This window comes from Protopterus annectens, chromosome 10.part0 (assembly GCF_019279795.1).
Source record: "Protopterus annectens isolate FY-2018-M chromosome 10.part0, PAN1.0, whole genome shotgun sequence".
Taxonomy (NCBI): Eukaryota; Metazoa; Chordata; order Ceratodontiformes; family Protopteridae; genus Protopterus; species Protopterus annectens.
The window spans coordinates 1,080,266,690-1,080,283,528 of record NC_056744.1 but is presented as its reverse complement, the minus strand read 5'-3'; the positions used below and the strand labels follow the sequence as shown (position 1 = coordinate 1,080,283,528).

At 42.4% G+C, this 16,839-nt stretch overlaps 1 protein-coding gene across 1 annotated transcript in view; it reads right to left on the bottom strand.

Moving 5' to 3' along the window:
• EFCAB14 (EF-hand calcium binding domain 14) overlaps window positions 1-16,839 on the bottom strand; it is a 664,702-nt gene that overhangs the window by 374,533 nt on the left and 273,330 nt on the right. The window contains exon 4 of the mRNA XM_044085823.1: window positions 12,907-13,005. Within this exon, the coding sequence (XP_043941758.1) occupies window positions 12,907-13,005 (99 nt within the window). The remainder of the gene's footprint in view (window positions 1-12,906; window positions 13,006-16,839) is intronic.

Genomic DNA, 16,839 nt, shown 5'->3' with positions numbered 1-16,839 from the left:
TCATCCACAATGTTTAAAACAGGGGGTATGGCTACAGGCCTGTGCTGAGGGAGAAGAAGGAAATCCCTGAGCCTCTTTTTTGACTCTGAAAAATCTTGACTCTCCCAGTGAAAATGCCCCTCAAAGTATGCAGGGTTTCTCCAAATGAATAATAGGAAGTGATGCAGATGGTATAGACTCCTCTACATCAGAATCCTCACAGGGAGCTATAGATAACTGCTGATCAGAAGAGGAATCAGAAGAAATAGAAACCTGATCTGAAGATTCATAATCAGTGTCTTGCCTAGGCCTCTTATCTGGAGAGGGATGGGAACCCCTGATCAAGGTAATGAGGTCTTCAGCCATTTTGATCATCTGTTTTTTAGGCATAGAGGCCTGTGCACATGGCTCATGCATCAGTTTTTTAGTTTTAGAAGTTGCTTTTGTCTTTGGTTTTGCAGCTGTCGTCGGTCTGATATAAAAATGTTGAGGCCTGAAAACACCCTCAGAAGCCGGTGCCTGCTCAGCGGCTCCGGACCCATCCGAGGGAGATACATCCGTGGGTCCAATACTTTGAGTATCTTGCAGCATGCCGGACTACACATGGGTGTCAGTAGAGGCCTGCGACTTGAAAGTAGCGGGTATCAGGGGCTGCAAAACCGTCTGAGTACCGGCAACTGGCTTAGGAGAAGCTTCGTTGTCGGTTTTGGACCTCGACTGTCTCTCTCTGTCCTTTTCTTTGCATTTTTTTATGTACTCCGGTAGTCGGATTGCTATCCGACAACATTTCTGGGTAGTTAAATCTGTTTCCAAAATACTTTGAGGCAAAAATATACCAACGCTTAACAGTGCGTTGGTTAAATCTAGCACAAAACCGACAGCTAAGCACGTTGTGATCAGGACCTAGGCAAGGAACAAAGTATAAATGGAAATCCTTATGAGGTAGTTGTTTCCCACAAGTAATACAATTATTAACTTTTTCTGACATCGGTATGGAGCAAGAAAACAGTTTCCCCAACGGGGTACTTAGCTTTAGTGAAGACTTCGGTTCTGAAACTCAAACTCGAATATTTCAGGAGTCGGCCGACTGACACTTGTGAAATGCTTCTGCTTTGGGCACCGCGCGGCAAGAAAGACTAAAGAAAATGGCGTTGGTTGCTTGTTTTATACCCCTGACGACCTGATGTCATGGAAGAGGAGACAGCAACTGACGCAGGAGACAGCAACTGACGCAGGACCCAAGACTCTGGAATTCAGGCCGACTGAGGGCAACCTGCCAGCAGATTACCCAAATGTAATGACTGCAACAGTGAAACACGAAGAATATCAAAAAACGACTTTTTTAAAGTGCAGGCACAAATAAATGCAATTTCAGCATAAAATGAGCATTCTGAGAAGCAATAAATGCCAGAAAATGTTTAGGTGGAAATAGCAATAAGCAACAAGAAAAAACAAAAAAATGGTACTTAAACACTCGAAAGTCTCTCCTTTTGTCTCTCTGTCATTGTAGGTCTCTGCAGGACACCTGGGCAGAATCTGCTGAGCTTATACATGTAAGCATGTATGTATGTATGTAAGGTCTGCTTGTAATCAGTTCATTTATATTTTATAATGCTCCTATCCATCCTGATGTGTTTCTATGTATTAAAACATCTAAATGAAATACCCCACCTGCTTGTCATCTATGTTAGAGAGAGACGAGCGACAAGGGCCAAAAGAAGAACAGTCTTTCATGTACAATACTGCAAGGAAGCTGAAGCTGCAGGCTCAAAAGCAGCCCGAGTCAGTTTTGCAAGAACAAAATTAAAATCCCAGAAAGCAGGAATATGTTTCCTGGGAGGCTTCATATGAAGGACATCCTTAATGAATTGTTTGACATCAAACTTAGAGGCCAAAGGAGAAGATAAAGGCAGACAAGCAGAAATAGCCGAAAGATGAGCTTTAACTGAAGAATATGCCAACCCAGCATGGGGCAATTCACACAAATAAGATAGAATCAGAGGAATCTACACAGAAAGTGGATCCTGGTTAGGAGCAAGGCACCAGACAGAAAATCTCTTCCATTTGGGCACACAGGGTTTCCTGGTAGTGGGTTTCCTGACCTCCTGCATAACCTGAAGCACATCCTCAGGAAAAAAAGTTGCCTAAAAGGGATCAAAGCCCTATCACCCACAGTGTCAGTTGAAAAGTGGACAAGTGAGGATGGATAAGAGACCCCTTGTCTTGTGTGAGTAGGTCCACCATGTGAGGAAACGTGTGGTGATTGTCTCTGGTTAGGTGCAGTAGAAGAGGGAATTAATGCTGTCTGGGCCAAAAGAGGGTCATCAACAAGATTTTGGGGTAGGGGGGATCTTGCACTATCTTGAGCAGAATCCTCGGTATGAGAGGAAGGGGACTGAAGCATAGAGAAACATATCCTTTCAAGAAAAAGAGAGGGCATCCACCTTTCAAGCCACAGGTCTTGGGACTCTGGTGCAAAAAAGAGGAAGTTGTCTGTTCGGAGGTGAGGCAAAAAGGTTGACCTGAGGAGTATCCCACTGGTGGACAATGACCAAAAACGCATCTCTGTGACGCATCCATTTGTGAGCCTGTGTTACGGACCTGTTTAGAGAGTCTGCCACAATGTTTGAGGTGGTATAAGAATGGTGGAAGCCATGAAACCCAGAGCCCTTAGAATTCCCTGGCTGTAACTGAGACTCAAGAAAGAAAGGACTGAAAAAAAGGCAATTAGCAACAACCTATGGTGGTGGCAGTAAAGCCATCCTAGGAATGGTCTGGAGCCTGCAAGTGAGAAAAATATGATCATGAAAAGGAGTCAGGATGGATTTCTGGAAATTTATCATAAAACCTAAGCTTTGCAGAAGGCAAATAGCACAGTGAAAGTGCCGAAGCAAGGTCTCTGGGATAGAAGCCTGAATGAGCAGGTTGTCCAGGTAACATTCTGCAAAAGACAATCACAGGAGCGAGGCATATGGTGAAATCCCTTGGGACAGTAGAAAGGCCAAAGGGCAAAGCAGAAAAGTGAAAATGAAAGGAAGAAATAAAGAAATACAAATATTTCCTGAAATGGGGATAAATAGAGATGTGAAGATAAGCATCCTTGAGCTCTAGAGAGACCAGAAAAGCCTAAGGAAAAAGTAGAGGAATCAGAGTCTGAAGAGACAGCAACCAAAAGGAAGGGATCTTCAGAAAGGTGTTAAGCTGAGAAAGGTCTAGAATGGGCCTCCATGTGCCTTCTTTCCTGGGAACCAACACCATTCTGGAACAAATCCCCTTCCTCTCCTTGGGAGTGGGAACTGCTTGTATGGTGCCTTGATACAAAAGGCCTTGAAGTGCATCCGGAAAGCAAGGCGGCTGTCCCTGAGGAGGTTGTGGAATGCCCATAAAAGGAGGAAGGGATTTCCACATCATGAAGTATCCCTGACGGATAATGGAAGGAACCCTAGAATCCTGAGTGATCAGCAATCAAATGGGATGGCACAGGAACAGATGAAAAGATAAAAGGACCTGACATAGAAAGGAGAGAAGCAGGTATTCAGAACCTGGCTTTTCTGGAAAACAAGATTTCTGAGTAGTAGGAATCTGAGCAGACTTAGCAGGAGGAGCCCGTCTAGGCCTAGAACCCTTCTTACCTTTGGGAGGAGGGCGAGACCGTCTATGAGTAAAAGCAGGCTTAGAGAGATAATTCCTCTGAAATTTAGGAATAGGGAAAACAAAAAATATGCTTCAATTCTTGCTGCAGAACCAATGAGATTTTAAATTATCAAGGGAAGCATCCAAAAATGTTGCCTTAGTACCATTAGGCAAAGACTGGAAATAAAGCCAAGAGTAACGCCTCAACACAAAACCAAAAGCAGCAGCTCTAGAAGCATCAGCTGTATCATAACTACATTTAATAAAATGGTGAGCCATTTGGGAAGAGGGGCCCAACAAAGAGAGGGCCGAAACCACCTCCTCGGGATCAGGAAGGTCATAGACAACATGAGAGGCCTGAGAAAGAAGAGCTAAGGCACACCTGGTAACATAGGTCAGATATTTAATAGCCCAAATGGCCAGGGTAGCAGCAGTATATACCTTTTTGCCCAGACATTCCATGGCCCTACTGTCCTTATCGGAAAGGAGCAATTTTGTAGAAGGCAAGATCTTACATTGTTTGTCAGAAGTGACAGACACAACAGAGGGATTAGCAGAGGAACATTTGTAGAGAAACTTACATTCATCAGGCACCTTATAAAACCTGTCAGGCGTTTTAGGGGCTGAAGGACGGGAATCAGGAGCCAGAGAAGCTGTTGAAAAAAGTGTCCAACAGGGCAGCCAGGATTACAGAAACAGCAAACGGCTTAAGGGACTCCATCTGGAGAATTCATAATACCTTTTCTGGATGTCAGAAACATGAGAACAGTCCCATTTAAAGAATTCAATCATATGAGAGAGAGTATCCCAAAAATGAGTTCCCCAAAGTGAGAATCTGAGCTAATGGAATCTTCCTCCTCAGTACCAAAGTCTAATGTAGAAGGAATCTGAGAAGAGGAGTATGCAAAGGACTCTTCCCTCGAGTCCAGGTCTTCATCAGAACAGTCCTGCTCCCTAGGCCTCTTAAATGGAGTAGATGACCAAGAAGGAGCAGGGACAGAAACTCCCTGGGGAGGTTTCAGGGCCATGAGTGCATTAAACAACCCGTGTGTAAAATCCTGCCATTCACAATGAGGATCTCTGAGAGCAGGGAATATGTACTTAACTTTCTGCTTCTTCTTTAGAGGGATGTCATCCCTAAAGACCTTAGGAGTTCAGATCCTTGACAATCGATGTAGTGGGAATCTCCTCCTGAACAAGTATCTGCAGAACACCCCTCGTTTTCTCAGATATGATCAGCTGAGTTTCCCTACTCAACATCCACAATGGACATATGCAGAGCCTCTGAGGACGTGCAAGAAGCCAGATCCATGCTGTCCTTGAACGCAGTTGCTGCAGAGGACTCTGATGGAACAACTGGATGATCCTCTTGGCTTTCACCAGACTCAGGAGAAACGTCCGGGGGGGGTACAGTAGCTGAATCTGACCTAACTTTTTTGGACTTTTTCTTGGCAGATGGCTGACTCTTGGGATGGGACGATTCTGTCATAGCACCCTACATCAACAACTTAAGATGCTGGTTCTCCACGTAGATAGACAAGGAGAAGACACGAGTATGAAGGGTCTTAGGGACAAATGCTTGCCAAATCGAGCACTTAGTATGGTCGTGGGAAGCACCGAAACAAAAAAAGATACTGCTCGTGATGGTCCTTATGAGGAATCTGTCTCCCACACTGACATTTTCTCTTAATGGATGACATGCAAACTTGTAAACAAAAATAAAAATGAGATAAGAAGAAAACCCAAATGGGGCACTTATCTGAAAATAGCTTAGTAACCAGCACAAACGAATGATCGTTCAGACCGATGATAAAAGATGCAGTTCGAACTGGCATCAAAGAAGTTCTGAGGATGTACATCCGTACATCACCTTTATGCCCTACACTGTGAGTGGGGAGCATATGTGTGACATATGACATCCTTAAAAACCTAAGGCTTTGGTATATTGGCCGGATATTGGGCTACCCTTGGCAGGTGATCTTTTTAATGAAGAATACTGCAACAGTGAAATGGAAGGACATCTATATAATACACATGAATATATAAAAAATATATAGCAATCATCAACCTTCAAAATGAAAACAGATGGGGAGGATGGATGTGCACATCCGGGGGGGCAGAGGTGTGCACACTCAGGCACACTAGCATGGCTCAATTTCCCTGGTAGAGAAGAATACTCTCCAACAACAGTATGATACTGCCCCAGAGTCCTCAATCTCCACACCAGCCTCAGACATGGGAAGGACTTGGCTTTCAGAGGCTGAGGCAGGTCTAATGGAGCTGTGAAAAGTACAGTTTTGTACCTACCATAAATGTAGATGTTTGAGTGCTAATACAGCTGCAGTCATAACAGATGGGTTCTCCTGCCGTCAGGCGGGTCCTCGGTCGGCCGAATTCCAAAGTCTACATCCGGCGTCGGTTGTCGTCGCTTCTTCCCTGACGTCAGTGCGACAGGGGTATAAAGGAACCAGCCGGCGCCATTTTCTTCAGTTTTTCTTGCCCCAGATGTCAGGTGCCCCCAGAAGGAAGGCAATACATAAATTTGTGTAATAATGCAGTGCAATATAATCAAAATACAGTAGTTGCAAGCAAATACATCATAAATGAATACCCCAATCAGGTTGTATGAGGATGTGTTAGCCTATAGGCCTGTCCCAAGAGGGAAGGAGGGAGGGAAACCTGGACTGCAGCTGTATTAGCACTCGAACATCTACATTTATGGTAGGTACAAAACTGTACTATGTTCATCGTGCATACAGCTGCAGTCATAACAGATGGGTAGAATCCCAAAGCTAAGAAAGGGGTGGTAGGCACTAGGTGGAACTAGGAGGAGCCAAAATGCCCTGCAAGACTGCAGTGGCAAAGCCTGCTCTAGATTTGGAGTATAATGGTAGGTTGTAGTGCTTGGAGAAGGTATGCATAGAACTCCAAGTGGCTGCTTCCAAAATATCCCTGGTAGGAACTCCTCTGAGGAAGGCTGCAGAGGTGGCTGTGGTCCTGGTGGAATGAGTTCTAATGCCTGTATGTACAGTTTTGCCATGAAAGGAATAGCAAAAGTGTATGCAGTGGGCTATCCATTTTGAGATTGTCTGTTTGGAAATTGGCTTTCCTTGAGCTCCTACAGCATAGGCCACAAAGAGCTGTTCTGATTTTCTGAAAGGCTTTGCTCTGTCCAAATAATAACTCAGTTGTCTGTGGATGTCCAAGGAATGTAGTAATCTCTCCCCTTTGTTTTCAGGATTAGGATAAAAAGTAGGTAAATGTATGGCCTGATTTAAAGCTACCCTGGATACCACTTTAGGCATAAAGGACGGGTTGGTTCATAAGGAAACTCTGTCCTGATGGAAGATGATAAAAGGCTGGACAGCCATGAGAGCCTGTAGTTCTGAAACTCTATGAGCTGAGGTGATAGCCAGAAGGAAAGTTGTTTTCCAGGACAAATATTGCAACTCTGATGAGGCAGCTGGCGCAAAGGGAGGCAAGGTCAGTTTTTCCAGAATGAAATTAAGATCCCAAGCAGGTATCGGTTGTTTCCTTGGAGGTCTTAAATTCTTAGCCCCTCTGAGGAACTGTCTTAAGAGAGGGTGAGAGAATAAAGGTGGATCAGTGTTGTATTCTGCAGAAATGGCTGAGGCATGGATTTTGATGGAGGAGAAAGAAAGTCCACTGCTTAGCAGTTCAGCCAAATATTGTAGTATTTGAGGTAATTCAATTTTCCAGGATCCTGGCCCTTTTTCTCATTCCTGACACAAAAACGTTTCCATTTTGCGGAGTAAGCTTTTCTAGTTGATGGCCTTCTGGCATCCAAAATGACATCCTGCACCTCCTTGGAGAGTAGGGCCTGTTGTGATGCTAAGGAATCTTCCATGCAGCTAGATTGGGTGTTTTTAGCAGGCTGTGAAGAGTTTTGAAGCTGTGCTGAGTCAGAAGAAGAGGCATTAGAGGCAGGGTCCATGGTTGCGAATGCGTCAGGCTCCTCAGGAGTGGGTACCAGTGTTGCCTTGGCCGGTCCGGAGCAATGAGAATCATCTTTGGTCTGCCTGCTCTGGTTTTCAATAGAACTTTGGGCAGCAGAGGAAGAGGTGGGAAGGCATAAACTGTCATTGATGTCCAACTGAAAGAGAGAGCGTCCACTCTCCAAGCCTTTGGATGGAAGATCCTTGAGCAGAATTTTGTCAATTGATGATTTTTGTGGGAGACAAAGAGATCTATGTCTGGCCTTCCCCATTCTTGGATTATTTCTGTAAAAACTTCTGGATGCAATTTCCATTCGTGCGGATCTGTCATATTCCTGCTTAGGTTGTCTGCCAGCGTGTTTTCCTTGCCTGGCAAGTACTGTGCTTGTAGTTCCATTTGTAAGTCCATGGCCATGTTCCAAAGTGACATGGCCAGCCTGCATAGGGGGTAAGAATGTGTTCCTCCCTGTTTGTTTATGTACCACATAACTGTAGTGTTGTCCGTTCTTATCAATAGTTGACCTGGTTGTAGAAGGTCCTTGAAAACTATAATAGCATTTATTACTGCTAGCATTTCTTTTTGATTGATGAAAAGGTGCTTTTCTTTTTGGGACCATTTGCCCTGAATGCACCGATCTGTCATGTACGCCCCCCAGGCGTAGTCCGAGGCGTCTGTTGTGATGACTTGATTTGCTTGAGGCTTGCTGAATGGAAGACCTGTGTTTGTTTGACATGATTGAGCCCACCACAGAAATTCCTTTTGCAGGCATGGAATTAGTGGTATTATTGTTTCCAAACTGTGGCTGTGTTGAGACCATATGTTTTTCAGGTATCATTGTAGTTTCCTCATATGCAGCTTCGCACATGGGATTAGTAAGATGCAAGATGCCATGAATCCCAGAGCCTGCAGGATTTTCCTTGCAGTCAGCCTGGTGCAATTTGCTAGTGTTCTAAAGTATTGAATTAGTTGCCCCTGCTTCTCTGGCATGAGGTAGGTCATCTGGGTGTTTGTGTCCAAATTGGCACCCACGAAAATTATCTTCCGAGAGGGTATTAGCCTTGATTTCTTTTTGTTGACTGTGTATCCCAGAGAGTTCAACAACATTATTACATAAGCCAGATGTTTCAGAAGAATGTGCTTGCTGTCCGCTTGGATCAGGCAGTCGTCCAAATAGGGGTATATTGTATCCCTTGAAGTCTGCAGTAGGCAATTACCGATGCCAGGCATTTCGTGAATACTCTGGGTGCAGTAGATAAGCCAAAGGGCAATGCAGAGAATTGATAATGGGTTGAACCTGCAAGAAACCTGAGGTACCTTCTGCAATTTTGTCTGATTGGGACATGCAGGTATGCCTCCTTGAGGTCCAATGTTACCAGCCAAGACTCCTTGCCCAGCATGGGAAGAAGTTGCTGTAGAGTGAGCATCTTGAATTTTGGTACAAGTAGAAATGTGTTTAGGATGGATAGGTCCAAAATAGGTCTCCAATCTTTTCCCTTCCTTGGCACCAGAAATAGCCTGGAATAAAAACCTTGACCTTGTTCGTGCGTAGGTACCTCTTGAATAGCTTTCATGTTTATGAGATCTGTAATTTGCTTTTGTGCCTCTGCCCTTTGATTGTGTGGCAGGTTTGGTATGCCTCTCATTTTTGGAAGGGTGTGAAAATGGAATTTGTAGCCTCTGTTTATAATGTCCAGGATCCATTTGTCCTTTGTGACAATATGCCAATTTTTCAAAAATAATGCCAGCTTTCCTCCTAAGGGGGCTGCCATTTGAGACTTGGTTGGCATGCAAAGGGGAAAGTCATTGGGTTTGCTTTCTGAACGATTGTGAGTTATCCTCACCACCTCTTTGTGTAGGAGCTTGCCACTGTCTGCCTCTAAACGATCCTTGGGATTGTCCTCTGCCCCTCGGGCGCCTGTATCTGCCTCTTTGGGGTCTGTCCGTGGCAGGAAAGGACCAGTTTTTGGAAGGCCAATTTCTACTAAAATGTGGGGGTTGTACCTGTAGAAATTCTTTCACAGTTTGCATTGATTTAGCCTTTTCCTCCATTTTCCTTAATACCTCCTCAGCCTTAGCACCACATAGTACATCCTTTTGAAGAGGGGCGTCTAGTAATTTAGCTTTGACATGATCAGGCAATGCTTGTTCCTTGAGCCAGGCATGCCTACGTATGACTGATCCTGTAACAGCAGCTCTACATGAGGCCTCTAGAGCATCAAAACCACATTGTAAGGTATGCTTACCCACTTGTTCTGCACTATGCATCAAATCCTGCAACTCCTTCAAGTCTGGTTGTTCATGTTGTGACATTTTACTTTTCAATTGTGATAACAAAAACTGTTGGTATTTTAGCATATGAAACTGACAGTTTAAGGCCCTCATGGATAAGGTAGCTGAGGTATATAACTTTTTTCCCCACCTTTCTAAGGATCTGGAGTCTCTCTCGGAAGGTAATGGATTCTTAGCAATGGAGGCCTTAACTCCCTTGGGGCCCTGTGAGATGGTTTCTGGGTCAGCAGCATAGCTTTTGTATAGAAATTGGTGTGAGTCAGGACCCCTGTAGTACCTGCGAGGCTTAACTGGAGCTGGAGGTAGAGAGTCCGGGTTAAGGCAAGCCTCCGAGTAAACATCATCTAGGATGTCCAAGACAGGAGGTATAGCCAGAGGCCTGTGCTGAGGTAGCAAGAGAAATTCCCTGAGCCTTTTCTTGGAATCTGAATAATCTTGGCCTTCCCAGTGGAAGTGTTCCCTTAAGGTATGCAAAGTTTCCCCAAATGAGTAATTCTCTGGGGGGGAGACAGAAGGGATGGACTCCTCCGCATCAGAGTCTTCAAAAGGGGAGTAAGAATGTTCCTGATCATCAGAATGCTCTGAAAAAATGGAGCCTTGATCAGAGGAGGGGGAATCTTCCTCCACTCTGGGCCTTTTGTCCGGTGGGGGATGAGAACCTTTGATAAGAGTAATTAAATCCTCAGCCATTTTAAGCATCTGTTTCTTAGGCATGGGGCCTGGAGATGGACCCTGTGTAGCTGGTCTCTTAGAGTGAATGGTTGCTCTAGACTTTGTGAAAGCCTTGATGGAGAAAGAAGAGGAAGGTCTGAAGACACCTTGAGTGGAGGTGGACCTGTCCACATTCTGAGATTCAACGCCAAGAGTGGCTTCGGTATCTGTAGTCGGGGTGTGGGCCGAGGAGCCTGCGACCTCGGGCACAGGAGACACCTTCAAAGTAGTGTTGTCGGTAGTCAGGGGCTGCGTAGGCGCCTCGCTGAGAACTGGACCATGTGTAAGTCGGCTTTGGCGTGGTGTCGGTAGAGGCCGCGGACCTCGTGTGTCGGTCCTTGTCTTTGCGTTTTTTAGACAAAACCGGAGTTGGAGTATCCGATGACATAGTATAGTTAAATGCTTTCCCAAAATAATGCTGGGCGAACTCCGCCCGACGCTTAATAGTGCGTTTGTTGAATGTAGCACAAAAGCGACAGACCGAAACGTCGTGGTCTGGGCCTAAACAAGGTATACAGAGGGAATGGAAATCCTTATGCGGTATTTGCTTCCCACAAGAAATACAATTATTAACTTTGTCTGACATCGGTCTGAGGCAAGAAAAGTTTCCCCAACGGGGTACTTAGCTTTTAAGAAGACTTCGGTTTCCAAATTTTCGTAATCTCAGGAGCTGGCCAACCAGCACTTGCGAACTGCTTCTGCTTCGGGCACCGCGCAGCAAGAAAGACTGTTGAAAATGGCGTTGGCTGGTTCCTTTATACCCCTGTCGCACTGACGTCAGGGAAGAAGCGACGACAACCGACGCCGGACCTAGACTTTGGAATTCGGCCGACCGAGGACCCGCCTGACGGCAGGAAAACCCATCTGTTATGACTGCAGCTGTATGCACGATGAACATCAAGGACAGCAAGTAGGAACAGCTGACAGTCAGCTATAGGCACCAAAAAAAGGGCAAAAAAAAAATGAACTAGAAGAAATCAGCACATCCAGTAATAAGACTCATTCTTCTTTCTAGGCAATGGGCAAGATACAGTGCTTCTTTAGCAAGACACTTCAGATGTAACTCACACAAGACTGTTTTAGAAAGTTGAGGAGGTATTCTGCAAGAACTGGCTGAAGAAAGTACATTGACTGTAGTGGCTGAGAAGTGTTTTTTTTGTTTTTTTTAAGAGCAAGATGAGAAGGATACCACAGGGATTGGTGTTTGGGCTAATACTGTTAGGAATTTCTGGTTTAATACTGAGAAAAAGACCGAGATCATGAATAACACCTTCTGCTCTCTAAACAAGATATTTCCAAAACATGAGGAAATGTGAAAGGATGATTTGAACTGTGGCAACGGACTAAGCAAACTTAAGAGTAAAATGTTAAACAGCTACAAAAATGTATCCAAAGATGGCAAAAAAGCTAGTACAATACCATCTGTGCAGATAAAGGTTCTCAGGAACAATTTAATTGAGACTTAATCACATGCTTCAGGCAAAGATGTAATAAAAGTAAGTATACTATGTTTTGCCATTAAGGTTGTGCAATTCAGGTGTTAATGCACCTCTAAAGGCTATTGCTAAGACTACAACTTACAGCTCTGGAAGCCTTAATTTTAAAATGGAAGGAGTGAATGGAAGGTTTATGTTGATGGTGGGTGGTCAAACGGCTTGAAAAACCTTAATCATACATCAAGGAAAAAAGAGGTGGGTAAGGGATATGGATACAGTGGGTCAGTCTGAATATGTGCAATCAAGGCATAATGAGGAGTGATCAGGAGTGGCTATTGGAGTGCAAGCAGTATTACGTATATTGGTTTGACTGACCCAAGGTCTTTTCTCCTCAGCTCATTCAAAGGTTCCCAAGAATCAGAAAGCCAAATAAGCACCCAAGATCCCAACTTCCTATAGCATATGGGGAGAGCAAGTATATTTCTGAAACTAGCAAAGCAGTAACGTGCCTCCAAATTGTACTTCTGACCAAAACACAGTTCTTTCTCTACAGTTATGAATCTCAATAAATATTTACACTAAAATAAACATTTTGGAAAGCATTTTTACTTGGTTTCTTATCTGGACACTATGCTATCCAAGTGTGACATGATATCAAAACTCAATCTTTCTTAACGTCTGCGATGTAATCCGAGCTAATCATATGCTCATTAAATACTAAAAACCAAAAAACAGTAACACATTTTGTTCTAAAATATACAGATGTAGTAGTGTCTATTTAGAACAAAGGATACAAAATAAAATAACATTTACACAGGATTAGAAACGTCTTTCTCTGGGGAGCACTGGAAATACAGATAATCAAAAGCATACAAGTTCAAAAATAATAAAAAATAGTAACCTTCTGAAGTTCTTCCACTGTATTAAGAAGAGATTTCAAATCTGATGCTGATTTGGTGTTAGCCTTCAGGAAATTTACAGAAGAATTCAGAGAAGAAATCTATAAAAGGAAAAAAAACATGGTGAAAGGATGTTATTAAAAAATTACACAAATACACATACATGCTGGTGTACTGAATGAACTGTCTCTCAAAGACACAAACATATATTCTAGTTATGCTCTGGGTGCAATGCAAACATCCATTTTAAGCAGTGTTTAAAATGTAATGAACCACTTTGCAGTCTGTGTAAGTTTAAAAACATTCAGGGGAACCTTATTTTTGGGACACTGGGGGATGTAAAATAATTATGACACATTACATAAACTTCTCAAAGTGAATAGTGCAAACTTTAAATAATCACCAGTCAATACTTTCCAAGATTTCACAACACTCCTGAAGTGCGTACAATTCAAAATCATTTAGGGATGAGGCTTTTGGTGTGGAATTTTCCTACAGGAAATATGAAAGGCATCTTCACTTCTTGTTCCTTCTTTTAAAATGTAAATGCTTTGCTCTTACAGCAATATTCTTATTTTCTGCTGAAATCATTTACATACCACTTTGGTTTATTACCATTTTATTCTGATTCTTCCTGCTGTTAGACTTCTTTGTAATACACAGTTATGGTTTTCTATGAAGGGTTTCTAAAGCCTTTGACAAGAATTTTTCTTTGGGTTACATTTCTAAAAAGGATGTGCTCTTTGGGCCTTTCTGGCCTTTATCAACCCAAAAACATTCAAATATTCCTGTTCAGTTTTCACAGCAGAGGGAAGAATGCATAAAGGTACTGCAAAGTGTACATCTTCATGTACAAGTCGTCATAACATTTTTGAATTTGCGCAGCAAATGCAATTTAGAGACATGCAAATTAGCTGATAATTAGGTCTTTCTTCATTGCGGCTAACAGCATGTCATAGGAGCAGGGCCTTTTTATCATGAGTTGTATGGCTCATGTTAGGCCTTTTCATGAATTCCTGAGTATGGCTTTACAGTATTGTTCACCAGAAAATAATTATGCATAATTAAAAAAAATACAAGCTGCATTGTATAAGGATATGACCAAGTCAATTGATCTGCACAGAAGCAGCAAATAATCAATTAGTATTTTGACTGCAACACAGGTTAAAATACAACAATACCCTACATTTCCATTCAGTCTGGAAAGTAGAAAATGTCCCTCAGTTGTCCAGGTGGCATCAGTAAGTATTTCTTAACACAACACAATGCTACTCAACAGAAACCTCAGGAATAAAGATTCAGTGTAATATGCCATTTCCTTTCCTCTCTGCAGCTGTTCCGTTATATAACTGCTAAGCTTCCACACTAGAAGAAAATCTGCAGTGACTCAGACTGAAGTTCCATTCATTCAGAAGACAGTATTGTATGTATATGTATGTATGTATTTATTTACTTGTGTTAAATATATCTGCTAATCTGGTAACCCTAGTGTGCAAACTTGCCTCTTTTCATGGGCAACCCAACAACACTGTTTTGTTACATGACTTGCTGACAGTCGCACAGTAATTAAGCTGAGCTGGAGGGAATCGAACCCTGGACACTGAATTACAGGAAGCAGCTTATAATTAACTCGGCACCTTAATCTTCGGTGCCAACTGACACATAACAATGAAGACATTTCACTGGATAAAAGAAATAATGGCTCTAAAGTAAAAACAGTTCATTAAGGAAAGCAATTTTAAAATAAAGAACAACTAGCCATGGTCTCTGCCAAAAAAATCCTGAAATACTTTTTATCAGCAGATTAATATGTGTAGAACTCATGATAACCTTAGACATAAATAAGACAAACCAGTGAAGCTCACATCCAAAATCCAAGAAATTAAAATCTTGTACACAGCAATGCTAAATTATAATGAAATCTTGTACACAGCAATGCTAAATTATAATGAAAGTGACTGACTTGTGAGCATACATGTATAAGCAATATGGCAAAGGACAAAAATAATGTTTCTACAAGGTGGTATGACTTCTATAAATGCACATCTCAACAGCTTAAATATTTTAACCCCAAATTTACTTAACCCTGATCATTGGACCACAACTTCAATACCAATTTGTTCACTGTACTGTTATAATAAAAGTTGCCTCATTTCTGAGGCTGGGCAATCTTACTGTATTTAATAAGAAGCCTGGAAATATAAACTCCTCCACATGAAGGAGGTGTAAGAGGGCTTATAATAATACATATACCAGTAATCTATATCCAACACAAATTACATATATGGTCTCGTTAGCTTATAGCCTTTAGTGAAGAAACAACCACAACTGAGCACTCTGTCGTTCTGATAACTAAATGGATATCTATGAATTCTCAGCACCTGTATACCAAAACTTCATCAAGCTAAGTAAATAATTGCTGGAAATAAACTATTACAGTGTAGAAATCTGCTTATTTAAGATACAGCATATACCTGCCATCAACAGAAGATATGTTCTTACCCTACAAGCTGATCTCTGAAGGTGACCCTCCTTGGGGAGTCCTATAACTGGGTTTCCTCTCCAAACTAATTAGTATTTATCTAGTATCTCTTTCGGATGTTTCCACACCCTAGGATGGATGTGCACCTACAAAACTGCATGTCATGATCTTGTGTATTTAATTAATATTTGTCCTACATGCCAACTGGTACATCTCCTTGCCAGCACCAAGCATCCTCCTTCAAATCAAGAGCAGTAGTGATGATTTGACATACCCAGTGCTAAAGTAATGGCCTTGCCATAACATTAGACATGTTTGGAGAATTCAGTCTCCATTCACCTTTACAACTCACAGACACTCCTTACATGCTTAGCTCAGCAGATAAAACTTTCCAAGGCTACTATTGCACCTCCTCATACCCACAATACCCTGCACCTCTCCTTCACTTCTGACCAAGCTAGGACGGTGTGACGGAGGTAAGATGACTAATGAAGAATGAATTCTCCAAGCACATCCAACAGTACAGTACGTACAGAACTTTTATATCTGCTAAGGAGATTCAGTTTTTGTTAAACATTTGGCTCACTTACCCTAGCTGATCCTCTTGGATGGCTAGCCTACTGAAACATTCACCATCACTGCAGTCACAAACCAAGAGCTGGATTTGCTGCTTTGTACTGTAACAATGTTCAGTGATGCCAAGTTGCTGCTATACGTGTCACCAAAGAATGCCTTATGGAAAAAGGTTACTGTGTAAGGAACAGCTCTAGATGAAAGAGCATTAGGCAACCCTGAAAACTCCTTCTCAAACTTATGAAAAGACAAAGGCAATAAAACTGGAAGACCAATTTGCCAGATAAAGCTTAGCAACTTGTTTTGATCTAATGTCTGTGAGCCAAGCAAATCAAACAAATGATTACCCTTTCTGATGATTGGTGTTATATGGACAAGGCCAAACGTTTTATATGGACATTCACATAGTATAACAGGTGCTCTCCTTGGTTAAAATAATCTCTGTAGAACACCAGAAATTGAACAGGCTGATCAAAATTGGACTCAGTAGCAGCCTTTGATATAAATGAGGGCTTGATCAAAGACACCCATCACGAAGGCAAAACAAGCACAGATGGTTGATTAAGGTCTGTAACTCAGAGATTCTTTTGACTGAAGTCACAGCTAATAAGTGAGCCTTTAGTGGCACAAACATCAAATGTGCAGATGCTGCTGGTTCAAACAGAAGAAAATTTTAGTTTTCCCAGAATGAGATATAAATCCCTGAGGGAGCAGAATGAAGCAATAGAAAAGTGTAATACATGAAATCTTTAAAGCCAAAGAGGGTGAATCCTGCCGAGCATGAAAGTCACATGCAGCATCTAAATACAATTTACTTCAGAATACTTAAGGCAAGAATTAAAAATTTCTGACAAATCGAAAAAGCATTGAAAAGATAGCT